The 22,709-nt window shown below is 39.4% G+C and overlaps 1 protein-coding gene across 7 annotated transcripts in view; it reads left to right on the plus strand.

Annotated features, from left to right (window-relative positions):
• hipk2 (homeodomain interacting protein kinase 2) overlaps positions 1-22,244 on the plus strand; it is a 270,569-nt gene extending 248,325 nt beyond the window's left edge. For 3 of the 7 annotated variants that reach the window (XM_043708961.1, XM_043708959.1, XM_043708956.1), the window contains 6 exons: positions 2,955-3,097; positions 4,915-5,094; positions 6,926-7,207; positions 11,524-11,771; positions 13,385-13,545; positions 14,312-22,244. In XM_043708961.1, coding sequence (XP_043564896.1) covers positions 2,955-3,097; positions 4,915-5,094; positions 6,926-7,207; positions 11,524-11,771; positions 13,385-13,545; positions 14,312-14,773 — 1,476 coding nt within the window. In that variant the 3' untranslated portion in view covers positions 14,774-22,244. The remainder of the gene's footprint in view (positions 1-2,954; positions 3,098-4,914; positions 5,095-6,925; positions 7,208-11,523; positions 11,772-13,384; positions 13,546-14,311) is intronic. The other 4 variants (XM_043708958.1, XM_043708962.1, XM_043708957.1 and 1 more) reach the window with 2 other exon arrangements.
• The last annotated feature ends 465 nt before the right edge of the window (positions 22,245-22,709 follow it).

Below are 22,709 nucleotides of genomic sequence, written 5' to 3' on the forward strand. Positions count from 1 at the left end.
TGAGGTCTGCAGTTGCTGGAGATCAGAGCTGAAAATGTGTTGCTGGAAAAGCGCAGCAGGTCAGGCAGCATCCAGGGAACAGGAGAATCGACGTTTTGGGCATAAGCCCATTTCCTGAAGAAGGGCTTATGCCCGAAACGTCGATTCTCCTGTTCCCTGGATGCTGCCTGACCTGCTGCGCTTTTCCAGCAACACATTTCTAAATCTATTGGCCAGATCCAAATTTTGCCAGCAAAGGAAATGGATGGGACATGATTCACACACAAACCCGTACTCAGCTGAGTTCAAACAGACACCATTATAGCTTTGGCAAGGGTCTTAATCAGCATTGTGGGGAGTCATGAATTGATGGAGTAGATGTAAATGCTGTTGGACGACATTTACGTTTCGCAATACTGTCATGATTTGACTTTTTAAAAAAATGCCTTGTTCTATAAACTTGGAAAAAGCTGAAGCTTCAAAGTTTCAAAAAGCCTCTGCTGGACCACTTTGATTGACAGCTGTAAGTTAGAGGGAAAATGTAGCATCTGATTATGTATTTTATTAAACCTTTTTCTTGGCGTTTCACCATGGACTATGATGTATCATTGCAAATTTCAAAAAAACTACAGTCATCTCACTGTGGTGTTCTGAGTTTAGTGATTAACTGACAGTTAAAAGAGACAGTTAAAGCATTACTTTTGTTTGGTGTGAAATCTGAATAGAAATTTGTTTACTTTTATAAGAAACTAACCATTTTAAGATTTAAAAACTTTAAATAGATTTTGTGAATAGGAGCTTTTCAGTATTAAAACCCTAAAAGTAAAAACTGTGTTAGGTTGTTAAAATTTATTTTTTCATCTCCACATGGCTTCTGGGGACTGTACATGAAAAATATGGAAGACATTGGAAACTATAAGGCTGGCCGAAGCTATAAACTGGTATTAAATTGGTACATTGAATATAAGGTACCATAGGAGGGTAGGTGAGGAATATCAGTTGGCATGGAAGGTTTCAGTAGCCATAGAAGTGGGTGAAGGGGCTTATGCTACTATGCAGGGAAGGAGGAGTCAGTGCACCTGGCAAGATGTGTAGGTTAGAAAGCCTAATAACCCCTAAAGCAACTTGAACTGAGATTGGCTTCCTAGTTAATACCTCCACCCTCGCCCATGCTCCACCTCCCTTGTGGCTGCCTACACTTTTCTTCTGGGGTCAACAAGCCACCTGCAAGCACTGCCCAGAGTGAACAGTGCACATTATAGTTTTTACTGGTGTTGCCTTGGCAATCTCCTAAATTGAGCTGAACACAACAAATGGCTGCTTCAGTAGCCAAAATTCATCCCTTAGCCTCTGCTGAGGTGGTTTGTGTCAACTGAACTCATGGTTCAGTGACTGCTGCAATATGCTTTGTACCTCTCAGCGAGGGTGAAGTCAAATATTTGACAGAGCTCCCACTGTCCACTGATCTCTATGGGACCGTGGATGTAGCATTTACATGACTTCGGGACACCCCATGTAATGAAAGTAGTCACTGCTGTAATTTAGGAAAAGCACAGCCAATTTATGCCAAGTAAGTTTTGGTAGAAAGTGGGAGTATGGGGTTGAGAAACTTATCAGCCATGATTGAATGGCAGAGCAGACTCGATGGGCTGAATGGCCTAACTTCTGCTCCTATGCCTTATGGTCTTAAGTTCCTACAAAATGAATAATATTGATGAGATACTGTGTATTTTTTTTTCTGAATGAATGAAAAATTTTGGCCTGAATGTAGGAGACAATTCATTTGCTCTTCTTTGAATAGCACCATGGATCTTTTACATTCTCTTGTATCACCATAGAGAATAGGTTTGTTAGAATGATGATGCTAGATATGGTAAACCATTATTATGAGAGGGAACTTAGGTTAAAGGGTCCTTCTCCGCTACACTGGAGAAACAAAAGAAAATATTTAAGCAAAGACCAAACATATTGCAGGGTATTAGCTGAGTGAATATGGAAAGACTGTTTCCATTGCTTAGGTAGTCAGTAATGTATGGGCATTGATTTAATGAGGATGTAGTAGCATAGTGGCAATGTCACTGGACTAGTAATCCAAAACCCCAGGCTAATGCTCTGAGGACTTGAGTTTAGTGAATGGTAATCATATAACCTTTGTCAATTGTTGCAACATCTATTTCACTAATAGTCTCTGAAAGAAAATCTGCCATCCTTACCTCGGTCTGACTCTACTCTTAGAAAATTATGGTTGACTCCTAATGCCCTCTGAAATGGTCTAGAAAGTCAATCTGTTCAAGGGCAAAGAGGGATGGCAATAAATGCAGGCCTTGCCAATGATGCCTGCATCCCACACAATAATAAGAAAAACCTTTGTGTAATGACAGAAGTCAGGTGAATTTCTCTACATGGAGGATTTTTGTACTGTTTTGTCATTGGTGTCAGTAGAATTGTTTTTGAACAAGTCAAGGAAAGTGGCAGTACAGAATGACTTAAGAAATTAATATATTTTTAGTAAAACTGGTTGATGGGACAATTTGATGCTTTTGTTCATGTTCGCTAAATTAGGAAGGTGAAACTGTTCTGTATTTAATTCCCAGGATGGATAGTCTTCTTCATTTAGACCTGAAGAATAGCAGTCGGAAGAGGACTGGGTTTAAAAATCCTACTGACGTGGAAGCATTGAAAAGATCGAGAGCTCGTTAAAATTAGTCCTTTTAAAATCTATAATGAAAGTACTTAAAACATACCGTAAATATTTAATTACAAATGTAAGGTTTTTGTTTGGAGACCTTTTACCAAAACGATTATCACAGATTTCCAACGTTGTGCTAATGTTCACTTAATGGATTCAATCAAAACTTGGAAATTATTTTGGAATAAAACTGGGCACGAGGGGGACAAGATAGAGAAAGTGAAGTTGCATTGGTGGTGGATGTTAACCTCACGAGCATTCCTTATTTTGCTTTTCTTCCTTGTAGCAGGCTTGGCCTGGTGGTACCCAGCAGATCCTTTTGCCTCCAGCCTGGCAGCAGCTAACAGGAGTGGCAGCTCACACTTCAATGCAACATGCTACTGTTCTTCCAGAGACAATGGCAGGGGCCCAGCAACTGGCAGACTGGAGGTAGGTTCAACCACTCTAGTCAACTGAAATGAAATGGCTTAATTTTCTCTTTGGAGAGAGAAACAGTGGGAACGTTTTGGATTCGATCCCTCCACAGAGAACTGCCAGACCTGCTGAGTTTCTCTAGTGTTTTCTGTTCTCATTTCAGATTTTCAGCATCTGCATTATCTTAATTCTATCACTTCATTTTCTGTCAGTTTCCTCCTGGATGGGAGAAGGTTATGAAGCGCAATCAGAAACTATTTGGTTGCACAAAGCCGCTGGATGACTTGGCCTGGTGTGCTTGTGACACCATGTAATGGCCTAATTGACATCATCATCATTTGTAGCCTGCTCAAACTTTGTGTTGGTTAATCAGGTATTTAGACGCTGGAGATCAAAGCTGAAACTTTATTGCTGGAACAGCACAGCAGGTCAGGCAGCATCTAGGGAACAGAAGATTCGACGTTTCGGGCACATGCCCTTCTTCAGGAAGGCAGAGAGCTTCTTCAAGGAAGGCATCCTTGTAAGAGGATTCGCAGTAGGTTGAAATCTTCGAGGAGAAAGTGAGGTCTGCAGACGCTGGAGATCAAAGCTGAAACTTTATTGCTAGAACAGCACAGCAGGTCAGGCAGCTGTTCCAGCAATACTAGATGCTGCCTGACCTGCTGTGCTGTTCCAGCAATACTAGATGCTGCCTGACCTGCTGTGCTGTTCCAGCAATAAAGTTTCAGCTTTGATCTCCAGCGTCTGCAGACCTCACTTTCTCCTCGAAGATTTCAACCTACTGCGAATCCTCTTACAAGGATGCCTTCCTTGAAGAAGCTCTCTGCCTTCCTGAAGAAGGGCATGTGCCCGAAACGTCGAATCTTCTGTTCCCTAGATGCTGCCTGACCTGCTGTGCTGTTCCAGCAATAAAGTTTCAGCTAATCAGGTATTTAACCTAGATTGACATCCGGCTCCTAACCAGAATTCCTGTACGATATAGCTTCATTACCTTAATCTTGAGGACAAGGCAAACAGTGTTCCGAAGATTCTCCACCAAAGGATGCACTGAAATCTAAGCTCTTTAGATCACAGCATTTACTAACACAAAGTGTTGGCCAGCTCTGTTGACACAGGATTATTTGCAGCTGAATAGGACAAATCCCTGCTGCTAATGCAATGTTATGTGCTGGGAAAGTGTGCTTGGGAGTTGGCAAATCATACGCAGATTGTTTCGCTCCTTTCTTCATATGCCTGTACAGCATATTGTAATGCTTCAGGTGACATCACTGGTCCGGCCAATCCGTCACCACTCATATCCCTGGTGTATTTCACTGTTGGATAACCAAAAATGCTATCCAAGCAGGTAACAATGGATCCAACTTAACTCCGCAGAGACCTGGTCACTCTATCCCCCTTTTTCCTACTCAGAGGTTTGTCACTTGCTGGTCATACAAATCAGAATGGTTTAATGCAGTTCTAGTCACTCATACTGTGGATGTCAACAGAGGTCAAGATGGATTGTCGTCAATTGGTTGCTTAAATAAGAATTGGAAAGAGAATATGTCACCTGTCAATACCATTCCTTTGAAGTCTAATTGCAAATTCTGCTCAATATATTTCATGCCTTGAAATGTATGAAACTGCAACTTGAAATATATCATTTGCAACTGGAACCCTTACTGAAAAGACACACCGTTCCTTCCTTTTCCTTGGAATTAAATCTAAGCTGTAAAGTTTTGTAGTGAGAAAAATTCTGGAAACAAGATGAGTACTGTACTTGTAAGTAGTGAAACACACACTGATGGTTTGTGCTGAGTAAGTATCCTTAAACTTATTTTTGTTTGGCTCAGGAACACCCATCCGCACACCAGCCATTACAATACCATCATGCAGCAGCCGGCCCTCCTGGCGAGTCATGTGACCTTGCCATCTGCTCAACCTTTGAACATTGGCGTCGCTCATGTAATGAGACAGCAACCCACATCAAGCTCCACCTCAAAGAAGAACAAGCAACAGCAGTCCACTGTTAGGTGCGTAGAATGGGTCAGTTAAAGTATACTGTCATTATTGTAGAAGGGTGATAAAAACCTCAAAGTGATGGTGTACATTTGGGTTTGCTATTCCAGAACCAAAATACAGGTTGATTTGCACACAGACACTTCTGCCTCAAGCTAGATACCATGAAGGCAGGAGTGTAACCACATAGTCTAACCGATGTTTCTTTTGATGAAGAAATGAAATACCATTTATGACCTCACTCTATCCCAAAGTGGTTTACAGCTGACAAAGAACTTCAGAAATATAATCACTATTATACTATATAAACGTCTTAACATTTGTTGCTTAAACTGTGCCATTTTAACGATGTGCAATTACTTTTCATGTTTGGAGGGTATTGGGGTAAGAGCAAAATAATTAGAATCTACTGACAGAAAATAGAACAGATTAGAACTTTCATGTTTACTCTCCAGTCTGTACTGAGTTAACTGAGCCTAACAGCAATGCTGTTTACCTCAATACCTCTGAAACATGGCACCCAATTTGCAGAGGATGGCATTTTCCTCCAGCACTTGAACTTCAGACTCCATTGGGTGCCTTGGCCTAAATGGGACTTGAAATCACAACCTTACACTATTAATATTGAAAATGAAAACCAAAATTATAGGATATCTTAGTTCAATCTGCTCTGTTTTTAGAAGTTTATAAATTGAATTGAGGAAAAAAGCAAGTTCCATTATGATCGCCATATATATGGTACTCAGAATATATATACTCAGTAATGGTACTGGAGTTGTCGATTAATTATATGAAGCAGGCTATATCAATTAATCAACAACAGACATGAAACACCATAGTGAGAGTTCTGAAAACATTGGCCCAAATTCACCTGAACCTCCCAAGCATGCTAAAATTATCACAATATGTTTCAACTAGGCATAAAACACGCCCACTAGAATCTTATACACCATTGTCCAGAAAACATTACAGGTTACACTTATATAGTGAGAGAGAAAACTACATTTTTGGCAGGCCCAATCTATTAACATTGTTTATTTGATGACTATTTGGGATTTCCTCTGATTTTTCCCAGCTGGATAACCAAGCTCTGAGGGAGCAGATGGTGGGAGTGCCATCTTTAAAATTGACAATGGCGAAATACTTCTGGAGGCTCACAGAGTTAAAACTCTGTGCGTTGTGGGATGATTAATTCTGAGTTATTGAACTCATGTCATGTCTAAATGTTTGTTGCTTAAATTGTGACATTCTCAACAATTATTTCAACAAAGTGCATGTAATTTTCTTGTTTGAAGGGTAGTGGGGGAGAGCAAAATAATTAGAATTTACTAAGATAAAATAGAACAGATCAGAACTGTGAGTTTTACTCTCCAGTTTGTGCTGAGTTAACTGAACGTAACGGGAATGTGGTTTGCCTAAATACCTCTGAAAAAAGGAGATAGAAGAAAATCAACCATATATCCCGTTCTTGTTTATTGTTCATTGGATCCCACCTCCTTCCTGCTGGAAAGTCTCTACCTGTGGTTATAAGGTTCAGGCTCAGTTATGACGATCATCATTATCGTGGAGCCTTTCAGATTTAGGTGCAAGCATGAAGAGTGAGCAATTGACTGAGATGCTAGACAGGAGTCAACAGCTGTGGAACTGTGTGCCAACATGAGTCAGTGCCTTTAGGAGGAAAAGTGGAAAGGAAATCAAATTCAAATTAGACATAATTACAGGATCAAATGGTTTTCAAGGCCTTCTGTAAGAACAGTTTTTTTCTTCTGACAGTATAAGCATACAGAAATGTTGACTTTTTCATTCCATGCATGTCATCGTAATGTTTCTGCTCCTTTTTCGCAGGAATATGTCAACCTACGAAGTCTCCTCCACCCGAAGCTTCAATTCCCACTCCCCTCAGCGCTCGAAACGTGTGAAGGAGAATACCCCGCCGAGGTGTGCTGTGGTGCAGGACAGTCCAGCCTGCAGCACCTTAACATGTGGCTGGGGGGAGGCCACCAGCACAACCCATGAGCACCAGAGGCAGACCATAGTTATTCCTGACACGCCTAGCCCAGCTGTCAGTGTCATCACCATCAGCAGTGACACTGATGAAGAGGAGGAACACAAACGAGTCCCCAACAGGTGAAGAGATAGGTGGCACTATTATGTAAAAGTACATTGAATTAAAAAAAAAGAAACAAGATATTTGGTCCACTGATCTATGGATTTAGGTTTTACAAGTACCTCCAGCAACCACTCTTCTTTTTGCTTTATGAAGAATCCTTCTATTCCTGACACTGTCAAGTACTTCTCTAGTTTTGTTTTAGATGCATCTATGCATCTAAAAATGAATTTCACATTCTAACCACTATCTCAGTGGTATCTGTTTAATTCTTTACCAGCTTCATTAGCACTAATAGCACAAATGAGGACTTTGGCTCAAGCAACACTGTTCATTGAAAGTGTTTTGAATAGAGTTTGTGCCGGTAACTACATTTGGAATTCATTACTAATAGAGAACATTACTAGAGCACCGATCAAATTTTCAACTTATTGTAGCAAGAGAAAGCAAGGCAGAGAGATTTCCAAAGGGTTGAGATTGTAATATGTTAACAGAAGTGCAAATTAACCCAGATAAAACCAAACCTCACACCAGGAAAGAAGGTTATACCCATAATATACAGGACAAGCCACGCAGAAATGGCACACACTGTAATTGTGGGAAGCAAAATTATCCCAAGTTGGAAAGTGATTCCTCTCTTCAAAACAAAAATACAACAAACCAAGAAATCACAAGCCATTTAGAATTAATTCAAAGCAAAGTGAACTAGTGAGGGCAACATAGATTGCTAAAACACAAGTGAAACTTGTAGTATTAATTGAAGAAATAAAATGAGGATAGATAAGAAAATTTAACAAACAAAATCTATATGGATTTGTTAAAGTACCATATAAGCCAAATATAATGGCGCAAAGAATTAAAGAAATGTGACACTAAGGTTAGAGACTAACAAACAAAAGGTGAAGCATAGGGTTAAAAGAAAAAACATTGAACTGGAGAGCAGTAATGGCTGATCCAAAAAATGTCTATGCTGGGACTCCTCATATTTATTGAATGCATCACCAATTTTGACTTCAAAATTGAGGGACCAACACTGAAATTTGCACATGACAGCAAATGAGGGGGTATGGCAAATTGAGACCTTGTAGAGTTTTGATAATTTTATTATAAGATTGATATAAAAGAAATGGAACAGCTGCAGAATGGACTTACTGGGTTATATCCAGGAATTAAGGATAATGTTTATAAAGAGAGTCTTGAGAAACGATCATTTTTACTGGCATAGGTTATGCAATGGAGTGGTCTGATTAAGGTCTACTAATTGCAAAGTAATATGATCAGAGTAAATAGTGAGTAATTGCTCCCACTAGTCAGTGATCGGAGGAAATAAAAGGGGCCTAGATTTGTAGTAATGACAGGAATTGAAAGGGAAACTTTAAAATCATAACTACAGCAAGTAGGTAAAATGTCAAATGTTTGCCAAACACTGTTGTTAAAGATGAGTCCATTAATTTTTAGGAATGAGATAGTTGCCTAAAAGAATATTTCTGAGCTGGGAAAGTGGGAGAATTTAGCTAAGTATCTCACATGAAAAAAATACTAAAGATTTGACAGATTGAGTGAGTTGGAGCACTCAATAAATGCAGCAGTAAGTTTACTTTTGAGCAGCTTGGACCACCTTAGATCTTAGGGCACGTGTTTATCTGAAGCCAACTGGGAAGAATGGCAGCCTCTCTCCAGGCCCAACCCAATCCTGATCGTTTGTTGATTAGTGTCCAGAATATTGGGAACCTACCTGACTCAGGCATGAGGACACTGAAAGTCTGCTACAAAGGATTGGCAAGGTTCCAACCTGCCAATGCTATACTTGCTATCGTGGGACCAATACAGCTTCAAGGCCCATCCATTTACCTCCTCTCACCGAACTAATTAGTCGCACCTTTCTACATACAATGTAAGCTTGACTGATGACGTTGATCTTGGCAAATGAATTTGAAATTGATCTGTTTTTTCTTTGCAGTAAAGAAAGCAATTGCTTCATAGTAAAGTGTTACCTTCCATTTTCATAACTGTTTTCTTAGGTTATTGCACATCTACTTAGGCCACATGTTGTGGAACATCATGTGTAAGTCAAGCCATAAGACAAATACTAGATTACGTTATAAAAACCAAAAGAACTGTGGATACTGTTAATCAGAAACAAATACATAAATCGCTGGAAAAGCTCAGTAGGGCTGGCAGCAACTGTGGAGAGAAATCAGAGTTAACATTTTGGGTCAAGTGACTCTTCCTCAAAACTCAGGTCATTAAGTGTCAGATCTGCTGAGCTTTTCCAGCTTTTTTTGTATTGGTTACCTCAGTATTTAACTTAAAGCTGAGTGTCAGTTTAAGTAATCAATTTTATGGAACTGCAAAATTTTATCACCTGCGTTGCCAAAATGTATCCAATGCACAACTAAATTATTGATGTAACCCTGATCGGTATTTTTTTCTTTATTATGGCATGGGATATGTATGTCACTGACTAGCCTTGCATTTGTTGCGAATTTCCCTAATTTCTCTGTATACAGTGGCTTGGCCATTTCATGGGGCAGTTGAGAATCAACCATGTTGTGAATCTGGAGTCACTTGAAGGTCAGACTGGGTAATGATGGTATTTTCCTTCTCTAAAGGACATTAATGAACCAGATGAGCTTTTACAGTAATCAATGTCAGTGGTCACAGTCACCTACGAGATTTATATCCCGATTTTAGTAATTGAATTTACAAACAGACTATTTTGCAGCAGAGTTAAAAGGCATATAGATGGGCATATGAATAGGAAGGGTTTACAGGGATATGGGCCAAGTGCTGACAAATGGGATTAGATTAATTTAAGATATCTGGTCGGTGTGGACGAGTTGGACTGAAGGGTCTGTTTCCATGCTGTCTTCCTCTATGACTAAGTAGCCATTTTTGCCCCTAGAATCAGTTCAGCCATTTAATAAGGTCATGGTAGATCAGTTGGTGTTGCAGATTCTGGATTCCCATCTACCTCTGAAACCTTTGATTCTCTTGACTAACAAGGATCTGTTGACCTCTGTCTTCTAAGTATTCAATGACCCTGCTTCTACTGCCTTCTGGGGCAGACATTTTTAAAGGCGTACAACTCTCTGAGAGAAAGGTTTTCCATAAGGACGACCCACTATTTTAAAACAGCATACCCTAATTCTGGACTCATCCACAAGAGGAAATATCCTTCTCACATCCACCTTGTCGAGACTGCTCAGGACCTTCACCCATTCTTCTAAAATTCAAAAACAAGTCCAGTCTGTCCAACTTTTCCTCGTTAAACAAGTGACTAATTCCAGATAAAAATCTAGCAAACCTCCTCGGAACTGGTTCCAACTGCATTTACATCCTTCCTAAATGGGGAGACCAAAACAGCAGACACTATTTGAGATGCAGCCTTATCAATGTCCATCATTCAAGCAAAACATTTCTTTATGTTCATTTCCTACTGTTATAAAATATAGCATTCCATTAGCCTTCTTAATTACTTGCTATACCTGCATATTCACTTTCTGTGATGCACTAACAACACCTGAATTCCTTTCACCCTAGAATTCTGCCATCATTCTCTCTTTACATATTATTTGCTTTTTATTCTTCCTGCTAAAGTGTACAGCTTCACCTTCTTTCCTCATTCTCTTCACCTATCTATATTGGTCTGCAACCTTGTTTTGTCTTTTTCACAGCATAATTTCTTATCTATCCTTGTGTTCATCTGCAGATTTAACTACAGTGGCTTCACTCCCCTCATCTAAGTCATTGACATAAATTGTAAATGATTGTGGACCCAGTACAGACCCCCATTATTCCAATAGTGTATTACTTCTTCAAAGAACTCAAATAAATAGATTAAACATAATTTTACTTTCACAAAATAATTTTGACTTCCCAGATGACTTGAGTTTTTCGAAGTATGCAGCCGTAACTTCCTTAATGATTCATATAAATTCAGTCAGCTGCCATGGGATATAGACCCGGAGGTTCCAGTCTAAATTCTATACAATTAACTGAGAGACTCTATGACTGGCTCAGTATGTTGGAAATGAAAGTCAGAGTTATCATTGTTGCTAAATAATGTATTTATGCATAGTGAAGGATTTTGGGTGAGGAATGGATCAAGTTGAGCTGTTATTCCTCATTCTGACAAATTTTCCATGAATTCCCACTGTCACAGATCACATAAGAAGAATGGAAAATGTAGGCAAGTTCCTGGAGGTTGGCTATGCCTAATTGAACCTCAGAAAGAGTCAGGAATGTAGTGTGTGAAGAGGAAGCTGAAGGGTAGGCTGGTTAAAAAGCTCAGCTTCCAATCCAGTGTTGACGGTGATTTCTTTCCTATTTGCAGCAGACTGTCAAAGCAGAGGAAAAATGTCATCAGCTGTGTCACAGTGCACGATTCGCCAGACTCGGACTCCTCGAGCAACAACAGCCCATATGCCATGCAACAGCAGCACACCATCAGCAGCACTGCAAGCAACCCGGCCAAAGGACGGTCAGATAGCCACTACTGTGGGAACCCACGCACCATTATTGTCCCGCCTCTCAAGACACAGTCGAGTGATACTGTGGCAGGGTGTGACCGCCTTGCACCAGGTTTGTCTTCAGTCCCTATTTTATCTTTCTTAATTATGCCAGTCTGTCATAGAAGACCCCAGATCACCAGCACCGGCTTATGCCCCCGATTTGATAGACATGTCTCTCAAATGCATTGCTTTGACTGGAGGAGGGCTGGTATTGACTCTTCTGGCTGTTAATGAGTAAGCAGTAAGACATATTCTTGTGTCTTAGAACATTCTAGGTATTGAGTTCAGTTCATACTTGGGTGTATTGATGGCCATTTGTGTCCAACTTCTCCCTCACCACCTGTCTCTAGGGCACAGACCCATCTTTCGATTTTAATTGTCCCAACTGTTACACCCCCTTTGTGAGTCAAGACAAGGAAACATCTCAGCAAAGGTGTCTCTGAATTCAATGTTCACATCTGTGCAGGAATAATTAAATAGCAATTTGGGGCAAGATGTCTGCCTTATCTCACGCAGGAGAGTTCTGCTGAGATGTGCTTTGCTGTTACTGAAATCTGGTAAATAAGCACAGACAATGAACATCTGTAGCCTTTGCAACTTGTGTGGGATTAGGCAGGTGTTATTCAGCCATTATGTGTTGAACCCCTCTTTGAGCTGTGTTTAACAGTTTTATTAATGGCTAAAGTGGATGTTTTGAAATTGAGGGAAGGTTAGATTCAGGATAGATAAATGAGAGTATTTTCTAAATGATAAGAAACAAGGAACTATAGCAGCTTTCAAAAGGAAATTGGATATGTATTCAAAAATAAGGTTTGTTGGACATCGAGAGAATGATGGGGGATGGGTCTAATTAGATAATCCTTTAAAGAGCCACGCAGGAATATTATGAGGGTGTGGACAGCATAAATAAGAAAAAAAAGTCTTTTCCCATTAGTGGAAGAATTAAAAACCAGAGAATATTGATTTAAGGCATTTGGCAAAAAGGAAAAGAAAGTGAAAGGATCTGGAGTGCACTTCCTGAGAGTATGGTGGATGCAAATTCAATTGTGGCTTTCAAAAGAAAATTGTATCATTACCTGACAGGAAATGTGTGCAGAGTTATAGGGAATATTTAGGGGAGTGGTACTAGATGAAACAATTTTCAAGACAGCTGGCACAATCATAATGGGCCAAATGGCTTGCTTTTGTCCAGTAATTATTATTCTATTATTAAATATTATTAATATTTCTGTTCTCTTAATATTTTTGGCTTTAATGGGACATAATCCCACCTTAGCAGTTAAATAATGTGTTGCCCTTTACATAGTCTGTCATAATAAACAGGTATGATTTGTGAGTAATGCTAAAGGAGGTTAATTAGAATTGCTACAAATGGCTTGAGACATAAATCAGGCTCATAAACTAAACTCAAATGGGTTCATCTTAGGTCATTGGCCTTGCACTGTCTAATTTATAGTCAAAGACCTTGTTGAATAATTGAATTTTATTTCACGAAACTTACGAAATGGATTGTACTGTCAGTTTTGTCTCTTAAGTTAGACCTTAGCGTTTAAAACTTTTTTCTGATTGGCATTACTTAATTTATTTTGTCCAGATTTATGACCATTAGAAAATTAAGCCTCTGGTCTCCTTATTGTACAACTGTGGCATTTCTTTTATTTAAATTCTCTTGTTACGTTTCAGGCACACAAGGACATCATTCATTGATCCACAAGCCCAAAAACTCCAGCACAACAACATCCAATACAACCCACTCTTCAGCAAGTTACTCAGCGATATCATCTTACCGACAACAGAGGTCAACAGCCCATTCCTTTCAACAGCAACCCCTCAATCTCAGTCAGGTACTTAGACACATTTCTGCATATTCATTCTAAGGAAGCATTTGTTACTGATATAGGACAACTCGCTTCTCATCAACGTTCTCTTAGTTATTTATTGCTTTCTCTCTCCGAATCTCTGTTCCCGCTCACCTGCTTCTGATCACTGTTCGCTTGCTCCTGATTCATTCGCATTCTGTCCTGACCTTTGTCCACTTAATCCCTTCCTACTCTCTTCTGATCCCTTTCATTCTCTCCTGATATCTGCCCACTTCCACCTCATCTCTATTCACTCCTGATTTTTGTCATTTTGTATCAGATCTCTGACAACTCTAACTTTATCTCTGTCTGTGCTCTCCTTATCTTCATTCACGTGCTCCTGACCTCTTGATTGACTATAGCTGGGATCCCATTCTAGCTGTTAGGTTGGAAGCATGCATGAAATACCATATTGAGATCAAGATTATATTTGGTTGAGATCCGTCCAGTTCTGAGTGTAGGATAGAGTGTTGATGTGATTTCTCCAGTTGTGAGTAGAGGATCTGTGATGGATAGTAACCTTCACATTGTGAGTACAAGATTATGTGTGGGTGGCATCCCTTCTGGTATAAGAAATGAGAGTTGGTGAGATTCCATCTGATGTCAGTGCTTCTTAGAATTTCCTCTAATTGGTGTAATCAGGAGAAAGGATGATGATTCAAATACAATATGAATGTTTCTGGAGCTGATTGTGTCAGGTCATTCAACATGCTTCTGTCTACATCAGTTAATAATGTGTGTTTTCTTTTAGGCTCAGCCACATGTGACAGGGATCCAGGAGCGGAGTGGCAACCATGGACATCGGAGGCAGCAAGCTTACATCACACCGACCATTGCTCAGGCCCCCTACTCGTTCCCACATCGTAGTCCTTCACACACTGTGCATCCTCATCTAGCAGCGGCCCATCTATCCGGGCAGCCTCACCTGTACACCTATGCCACACCTGCTGCCCTTGCACCCACGGGCACAGTGGCTCACCTTGTGGCATCACAGGGGTCTACCAGGCACACTTATGCCACCCATCCTGGAGGCATAGTTCACCAAATGCCCGTTGGTATGGGACCAAGGGTACTGCCTTCTCCGACCATCCACCCAAGTCAGTATCAAGCCCAATTTGCCCACCAGACATACATCAACGCTTCACCAGCCTCAGCTGTCTATACCGGATATCCATTGAGTCCAACCAAGGTCAACCAATACCCCTACCTTTAAGACTCAAGAACAACAAAGATATTGTATTGAATTGAAACAAGCAACAATGCATCTCATACTTGAGAAGGTAGTTGAGAAATAAACCGGAAGGAAGAGCACTCAGTCATGGGATGAAAACTACAAATCTTTTTTAAATCAGAAGTTTATTAAAAAAAAACCAAATTTTGAAAGCCTGACAATTGACCTCTGGCCCGTGATGAAGATGTATGAAGGGGAGTCGAGCAACAATGTTCGGTGGATATTTAATCTCTGAAATAATTTAAGGACTTGTGACTTTGGGACCCTGGAAGCTACTCTGAGAGTTTGGTTGAAGTTTTTAATTGATGAAGTTCAGTAAATGAACTACAGTTGATTTCTCAAATTCAGTTTATTTTATTTTTTGTTTCGATAAACAAATAGCTGCTCATCTTTTCCTAAATCAAACCCTCCTTGTGAAGTTGGAGGCTGCCAGGGCCCCTTTTAGAATGTAGGGAGATGAGGAAAGCTTCATTCAATTATATGATACCAATAGATATTAATCGTGATTGCACAACCCTGATTCAACTTAGCTATGTTCTTAAGGCATGTTAGTTGTGACAGTTCTGAGTTCCACTGTGTGTGTGTGTGCGCGTGTGTGTATTTTTGTGTGTGTGTGTTATCTTTGCTGTCTATTGTTTCTTTTTAGCAGAAAGCTTCCTGTCATGTTTCAAACATATTTCCTTGTAGTGCCTTACAGAAAAGGACAAGAATTCCTCCAGACTTCCAATAGATCCAATGGAGTTGGTATTAATGCTGAGGCAATCCTCCCAGTCACAATTCTTGGGCATGATGGCTCTGCATGATGAAAGGACTGGGACTAAGAAAGTGTAGGGTTGCATTTGGAGAAACACAGTCTGAGTTTGCATGTCCTTTCTTCTCTTTACAACTCCTCAGGTGTTGGCAGCTCATAATTCCCTTTCCAGGTAGACTATCAGTGTAGACAGAACATAATGTTGTAAGCAACAAAGTGCCATTTGACTCGTCAAGCTCTCAAATCTCCCAGTAGTCTATGTATAATTCTTGTAATATAGATGTATCCCTTCCACTCTCTGCCCATTGATCCACCAATATAAATGGACACCTGTTTCCTGTGAACAATGTCAAGTCTTTTCATTAAACTCTGTGTCCTAGTGCCAATTGTCATTTAATTAATGAGTTTCTGTTAATAATTGGTGTTGACATCAATTCAGTCATGGAAGGTATGACCATAATGTCACAAATGGTGTGTACTTGGCAAGGGGAAAAAAATTAGAGAAAAAATAATGAGATCTGCCATATTGCACAATGTTCCTAGGTAATTCAAATGTATACTGTGTGGTTCTTAGGTACATGGAGTTGATGTTTTCTGGTATCACCTTTGGAACACGTCTATTTCAGCCCACTAAAACATTCTGCTTCTGTCATTACTTTTAAAAAAAAATTTCCTCCATGACTGCATCATTTTAAATTATGTCCTTTTCCAACTAAATAAAGAGAAAACAACTAGTTATCTCCTTTAAGCAACTCAATGTTGAATCTTTTCCTGCAAGGACACAGTTCTTCTGTTCATTTTCTACCATCTTCATAGTTTCTCAGAATTAGCTTAATCTTATTGAATGGTGAAGCAGGCTTGTGAAGTTGAGTGGCCTCCTCCTGTTCCTATGTATCTGCCTTTACTGATGTGGATGCCTTCTGGTACCCTGCAGGAATTTGAGAGAGATCCAGAGGGCATCACAGCTGAACCAATCCTGTGTGTATGTATTTACACCCCACAAGATATGTTGGTTGATGATTTCTAGAGTCCTAGTCAGAAGCAGATTTCACCTGTTCCCGCATTTCTGACTCTGAATCACTGAGGCCAACTCGGGCTTCTCCTTCATGTCACCACAGCTGACATTACAATCCATGACCAAGGCTGTGGCCATTTGAGGCAAATGTGTCCAAGCAACTCACTGATCTGACCAACAGAGACATGAAGGAAGTGGAATAAAGAGTTTAGGAATGATCTACGGTAACAGTGGTTCTGACTGACCTGACACCTGGCAATTCTGTTCTGTACGTTTGACTCATCATAAAAAGGTCCAGGGAAGAGGGCTTGAGAATCTGAACTGGTGAAATTGCAAGTTAGGTTTCTTCTTATTAGAATGAATATTTTAAAAACAGAGAAAAAATTATGAGCAGAATATCTTTGTTCACCACACAAATTTAGCGTGACTGGCATTTTGTAAAAGAACATTTCAGTTTTTCCTTTTCAGTGTAGTACTTTAACAAATATCTTCATTAGCTGCTGTTTTAAATGTTTTGAATTTGTGGTTATTTTTTCTCTTGGTTAACTTGTTTTCTTTCTTAAAAAAACCAGCCCTACATTTTTAAAGGAAACCATTTAATTTCTGTCTTTTCACTCCCAATTGTGCTGTGTATGTGTTTTCTTTCGAGCAGAATTGTCCAATAGAGTTCACTGGCTATAACCATACAGTTTTAATCACAATTATTTTAATACACATCCTCTCGCAATACAAGTAAGTGTATTTCACAGGTATATCTTTACTGAAAAAAACATCTAGCAGTATTCAGTAAGTAAGGAAGCAAAACAAATACTACATTCTGCTTTTCATCACCATTTACCAACAAACACAAAAGATACACACGTATAAGTCATGTGAATAATACTAACATCACATGCCCAATACTAACATCATACTAATCCAAAATAACATCTGTATTCCCTATGAGCCACATCTGAAGATGTAATTAGCCAAATGTAGCCAGTGGCTAATGAAGTGGGCTACATTGCATTAGGGAAGAAAAAAATGTGATTGAATTTTCACAGAGGTTGCCTTCTTGTATGAGTTGTGTAATTAATAGTCTTTAGGTTGTTAAAGGCTGACATGAGTTGAGTTGACTTCTAAGTCAGGTAAAGTGCTCAGTACATTCTCAAAGTCTGATCAATTATACCCATGTTCACTGTGCATTCTAAAGACCAGGCTTTGCAATAACCAGGTGCAATCCCATCAAGGAGGAGAGCTGGCTGTGAGTGAGTGTAAGGATGTGAATAAAGAATAAGTCACTCACATATACAAAAACAAAATGACACTTGACACCAAAGAAATCACATTTTATGGCATTATTTGTGCTTTGCTGCCTCTGACTGTCAGGCTCTTTCATGAAGATTATCTGTTAGGAGGAGACAGCTGGAATTTATTCCTCTTTATTTGTAATTAACACTTAATACTTGACTTTATTTTTTTCATTAGGTGGGAATTTCTCAAAGGTTTAATAGTTACTGGCATTGCTGCTATTTTTATGTATGTAAACATTCAAGTGAGTCTGTATCTGTTCTATATGTATATACATATGTTTATATATAAGGAAGAAAAAAAAACCTAATCATTAAATTTGGGAAGGGGCATAAAAGTTACTGATTATCAATAAGAGTCTGCATAGTTTCAACTGTTAATTCACACATGAATCAATTTTTATTCTATTTAATACAATTATACTTGCATCCCAAACAAAAGGATACAGGTATTTTTCAACTCAGAATCAATGACAAGCCCCTCTGCTTCCCCCTACCCTGACCACGTCAACTTGAAACCATTGGGTGCCTGTAGGGCTGAAATAGGGAGTTAGCAATAGCTTTTAGAGAATGAATGAATAATAATGGAGCAGTCATTTCAATAGTGACCTGTGCATGGCTGGAATTTGTCAATAGGGTGAAATCTATCTGGTGTCTGATCTTGTTCCATGCTAGCTCTTTTTCTTAAGCACCTTGTTGCAGTTTGGTTGTTTAAATCAAACATTTTTGTCTTCTTTAAATATGTGTTTCTGAGTATCTTAACAATTTGGCGGAAAGTGCCTTTGTCTTGGAAACCCTTCAATGTATATTGGCAATAGAGTGCATGGATTTAAAGAAGGCAAGATTTCAAATTCAGAGCTGAAGGCTGTGACAATTCAATGAGGTCCAACACAATGGAGAGACACAGCTACTACATTAGCTATCAGTGTTCCATGCTTTCCCCCTCTAGAACATTGCTGGGCTAAACATAAGTGGGCGGCTAAACATAAGTGGGCCCATATTGGAGGTGCGATCACATGTACAGAGTTATGTGGAGTGAAGGTGAGAAGCAGTAGGGTTGCCAAGCATTTGGGATTGTCCTGGAGTTTCCAGAAAGCAAGATGAATTAATCTCCCCAATGCTGTGAGCAACCCAAGATAAAATTCATAGGGGCATGCAAATTCTGTGACTTTTCTTTTTATTATAAGCACAGAGAGATAGGGATTAAAGAGCTTTTGGACTGAGATGGATAATAGTGAGGCATTGTTTGATCAGACACCAAAGCGGAACATTGGGCAAATGGAAGATTTGGAGAGAGGGAAAATTAAGTTCTAGCCAATATTTGGAGATTAAATGCTTCCCAGCATTCCATCTAACCCCCTTTCTCCACTGGTTGCATGCATGTCTTTGTGAGTATTGGCAAATCTAGTGGAATTGGGTCTAAAAAGTGTTGTTGGAAACCTGTTTGTAACTTTGTTATGGGAGGGGGTGAATTTGTCTGTACATGCACTTCAGATTTTCATTTTAGGTGCAAGGTTGCAGAAATTATTGTGCAGTGTTATGGTTCTTTGGATGAGCTGCAACATATTCAGGGTCTGGTGCTAAATTTACGGGAGAATTTTCTTTTACATAGATTAATCTGACCTGAATAAGATTTTGAAATAAGGAAATGGTGGTTGATTTAGTGTTGCATTTGTTAGTTGTTTATTTTTTTCTTTAAGCCTCAAACACAGGCTGCCTTTAAATATGCCATTGTGGCTGGATACAGGATTGCGATGGTGAAGTATTCACATCATGACTGTTACCAGTTATTTATTCTCCCTTCCTTCAACTCCTGAATCTTTGCTGCCATCAGGTTTTCCATGATGCCTTGCACAAGCAACCAATCTGAGCTCATAACACACAATGTGGACGGATATTAAAGGAATGAATAATGATTAGCAACATACTTAACACTGGTCTGGCTCAAATCAGTCCACTCAGCACTAATCTGGACATTTCTATTCCCTGAGTGAATGTATTGAGCCGTCAGGAGAGATTTTTAATAGATGTTTTAACCTTGCCTGGTGGCACTTCTTTACCTTCTATAATACATACCAATTCAAGCTTTGATTTGGAAAGAAAGTGATGTTAGAAACTTGTACAATTGCAATTGAGCTGATGTGGAAGAGGGTCAGGTGATATGATTTTAAAAAGCAGTGGGAAGGAGTCTGATAATGGGACTACAGTAGATTGAGATTGCTATGTTAATGAAGCAGGAGTATAGCATTGTGCACAATATACAAGAAGGAATAATGAAGGCTACAGTGGTTTATGATGTAGTTGGTATAAGATATTGATGCTTTTTAGGATGCTTTTCAGTGAGATAAAGTGTTTAAAAGTCCATAATTTGATATTTGGTTTAATGGGAAAATATACAAAAGAAGGATTTACTCCCAAACTAACTTGCTGTGCTGGCACTCCATGTCCTGCCTACCATGCTCTACCGTTGCATTGCTTTGCCCACAGTGCCCTGCTGCACTGACCATCCCAAACTTCAAAGACCTGATCACAATGTCCTGCCCACACTTTGACCCTCTGCTGTGTCCATGTCATCCTGCCCTGCTTGTTCTGCACTATGCTACTACATCACACTACACTGCTCACATCACCCTTGCCACACCAACCACCATATTTGTACTCACCCTTACCCATTCCGTCCTGCTCTGCTCACTGATTTTACAATAGAGCTGACAGTTTGATTGAGAAATGATGTCCCCCAACAGGCTAGAACATACCAAATACAGGCTGGAGTTGCCAACCCTCAGGCAAGGATAGATTGAAACAGGACAGGATGCAAATGCAAAATAAGAATTCTAAAGAAGTTACTCTAAGTGGGTGAAATTTTCTGCCCTAAAATTCTTCATTTGTTATCTTAGTTAACTTGAGAAAACCCAATAATTGATTCTTCCTTTTAATACACTGTTGTTCTTCCTGGTGAGATGTTACTGGTGGTTAGTTATTCTAAATTTCTTAACCAATAGCTGCTTGGAATTAAAAGTCTTTGATTCTTGGCATTCAGGAGGATCCTACTCAGGTGCAGTGTTAGTGTCCCTAACCCTGAACGGTGAGACTCAGGTTCAAGTCCCACCTGCTCCAGAGGTGTGTAATAACATCTCCAAATAAGTTGGTTAGAAAAATTGGTGTTGACATCTGGGAGGGATTCATGTGGTGCAGTGGTAGTGTCCCTACAACCAAGCTGGGTACCCAGGTTCAAGTCCCAAATGTTCCAGGGGTATGTAATAACATCGCTGAGAAGGTTAATTAAAAATTATTTTTGAAAAAAACACAGTTCAGCCAGAAACTCAAGTCATAGTTACGCAATGCCTGTTTATCTATAAAGTTCTCAGTCTCCATATTGAGGGGCTCTTGTGGTGTAGTGGTAGCATCCCTCCCTCTGAATTTGGAGGCCAGAGTTCACATCTCATCTGCTCCAGAATAACACCTCTGAATCGGTCAATTAGAAAATAATTTGGCAATCGAGAAAAAAGCTCTGCCCCCTCAACTCTCATTGATGTGACCTTCCAGGAATCACTTCATGTTAAATTGAGAGAAGGGGGAGAAAGGGAATCTCAGTGGTCAATGTGGACATATTTATTGCATTTACACAGATGTGGACAGTACTCATCTCTGCTGCAAGTTTCACCTTTCCTCTCCAAGGTATCTTTGGGGTTTTAAACTCAGAATTCTGTCTCATCCTTGTTCAGTGTCAAAACCTGATAACCTGCATTAAACTCTCCGTAGGTTTGTGTTTCAGTGTATTATTCTATGTTCTTTTCTTTGTGGACTGTCTTACTTGCTCTGTAATTTGTTGTCTTTTTAAAGATGGGGGCATGGTTTTGGTGCAGGGAGGAGTGAGATGTTGTAGGAATATATGTACAATGTAGAAACTTATATCTTTGCCCCATATTCTAGGTATGGTTACGAGAATGTTTATTTTGCTGAATTGTAGAGTGTTTTTTTAAAAAAAATCAAGTTCAGCCAGAAACTCAAGTCGTAGCTACTAAATGCTTGTGTTTTTCTAATGATGTTGTGAGCTCACTCTTAATTGTTTCAGTTGTAGGAGGAATGAGTGCAAATTTTATGGTCTCATCTTGAAACTAATATTAGAAGCATTGTAAATTAAAAGAAGATTTTAATGAAAAATAGAGTATATAGTTATTTTAACTGTTACTATTAACTGTAGGGAGAAAAGGGGGTCTATTGTTGTGAACTGTTTAGCTTGTAGTTCACTGGTTGTTGATCATTTTTTCGGTCTCCAAGGTGAATCTGCTTATCTCCTAATCAGAATATATGCACTCACATATGCATATTGTATATGTGTGGAAATGTAATCACAAACTGTCTTGGATTTACATTAAACTGTTTCAAATCACTCCAGGACAAGTCTGTATGTGTGTGTCTACCTGTCTGTTTCTACATATTATTTACATGTGTTTTGCTAATCATGACAAGTATCCCACCATCTGCTGTGTCTGACCAGGCTCAAGCCCATGTTTTGGCTTATAACATATCTAATAAGTTAATTGAGGTTGGCCTTTTATAGGAATTGCAAAACAGGTGAACCTAAAAGAGATGATCTAGTTAGTTATCTCATTTCTGTTTTGTGTGACATTGCTGTTGTGTTTTTCATATTGCAACAATGACTACAGCTCAAAGTACTTCATTGGTTTTAAAGCAATGAGGAACATTATGAAGTCATGATAAAACTACGAGCGTATGTCTTTCTGCTTCTTTATGTAAATGGGTATAATTGACAATAACGTAAGTCCCACTGATTATAAGACCATAGAATCATCAGAGCATCTCTACAGTGTGCAAGCAGACTATTCAGCCCATCGAATA

This window comes from Chiloscyllium plagiosum, chromosome 19 (assembly GCF_004010195.1).
Source record: "Chiloscyllium plagiosum isolate BGI_BamShark_2017 chromosome 19, ASM401019v2, whole genome shotgun sequence".
Lineage (NCBI taxonomy): Eukaryota > Metazoa > Chordata > Chondrichthyes > Orectolobiformes > Hemiscylliidae > Chiloscyllium > Chiloscyllium plagiosum.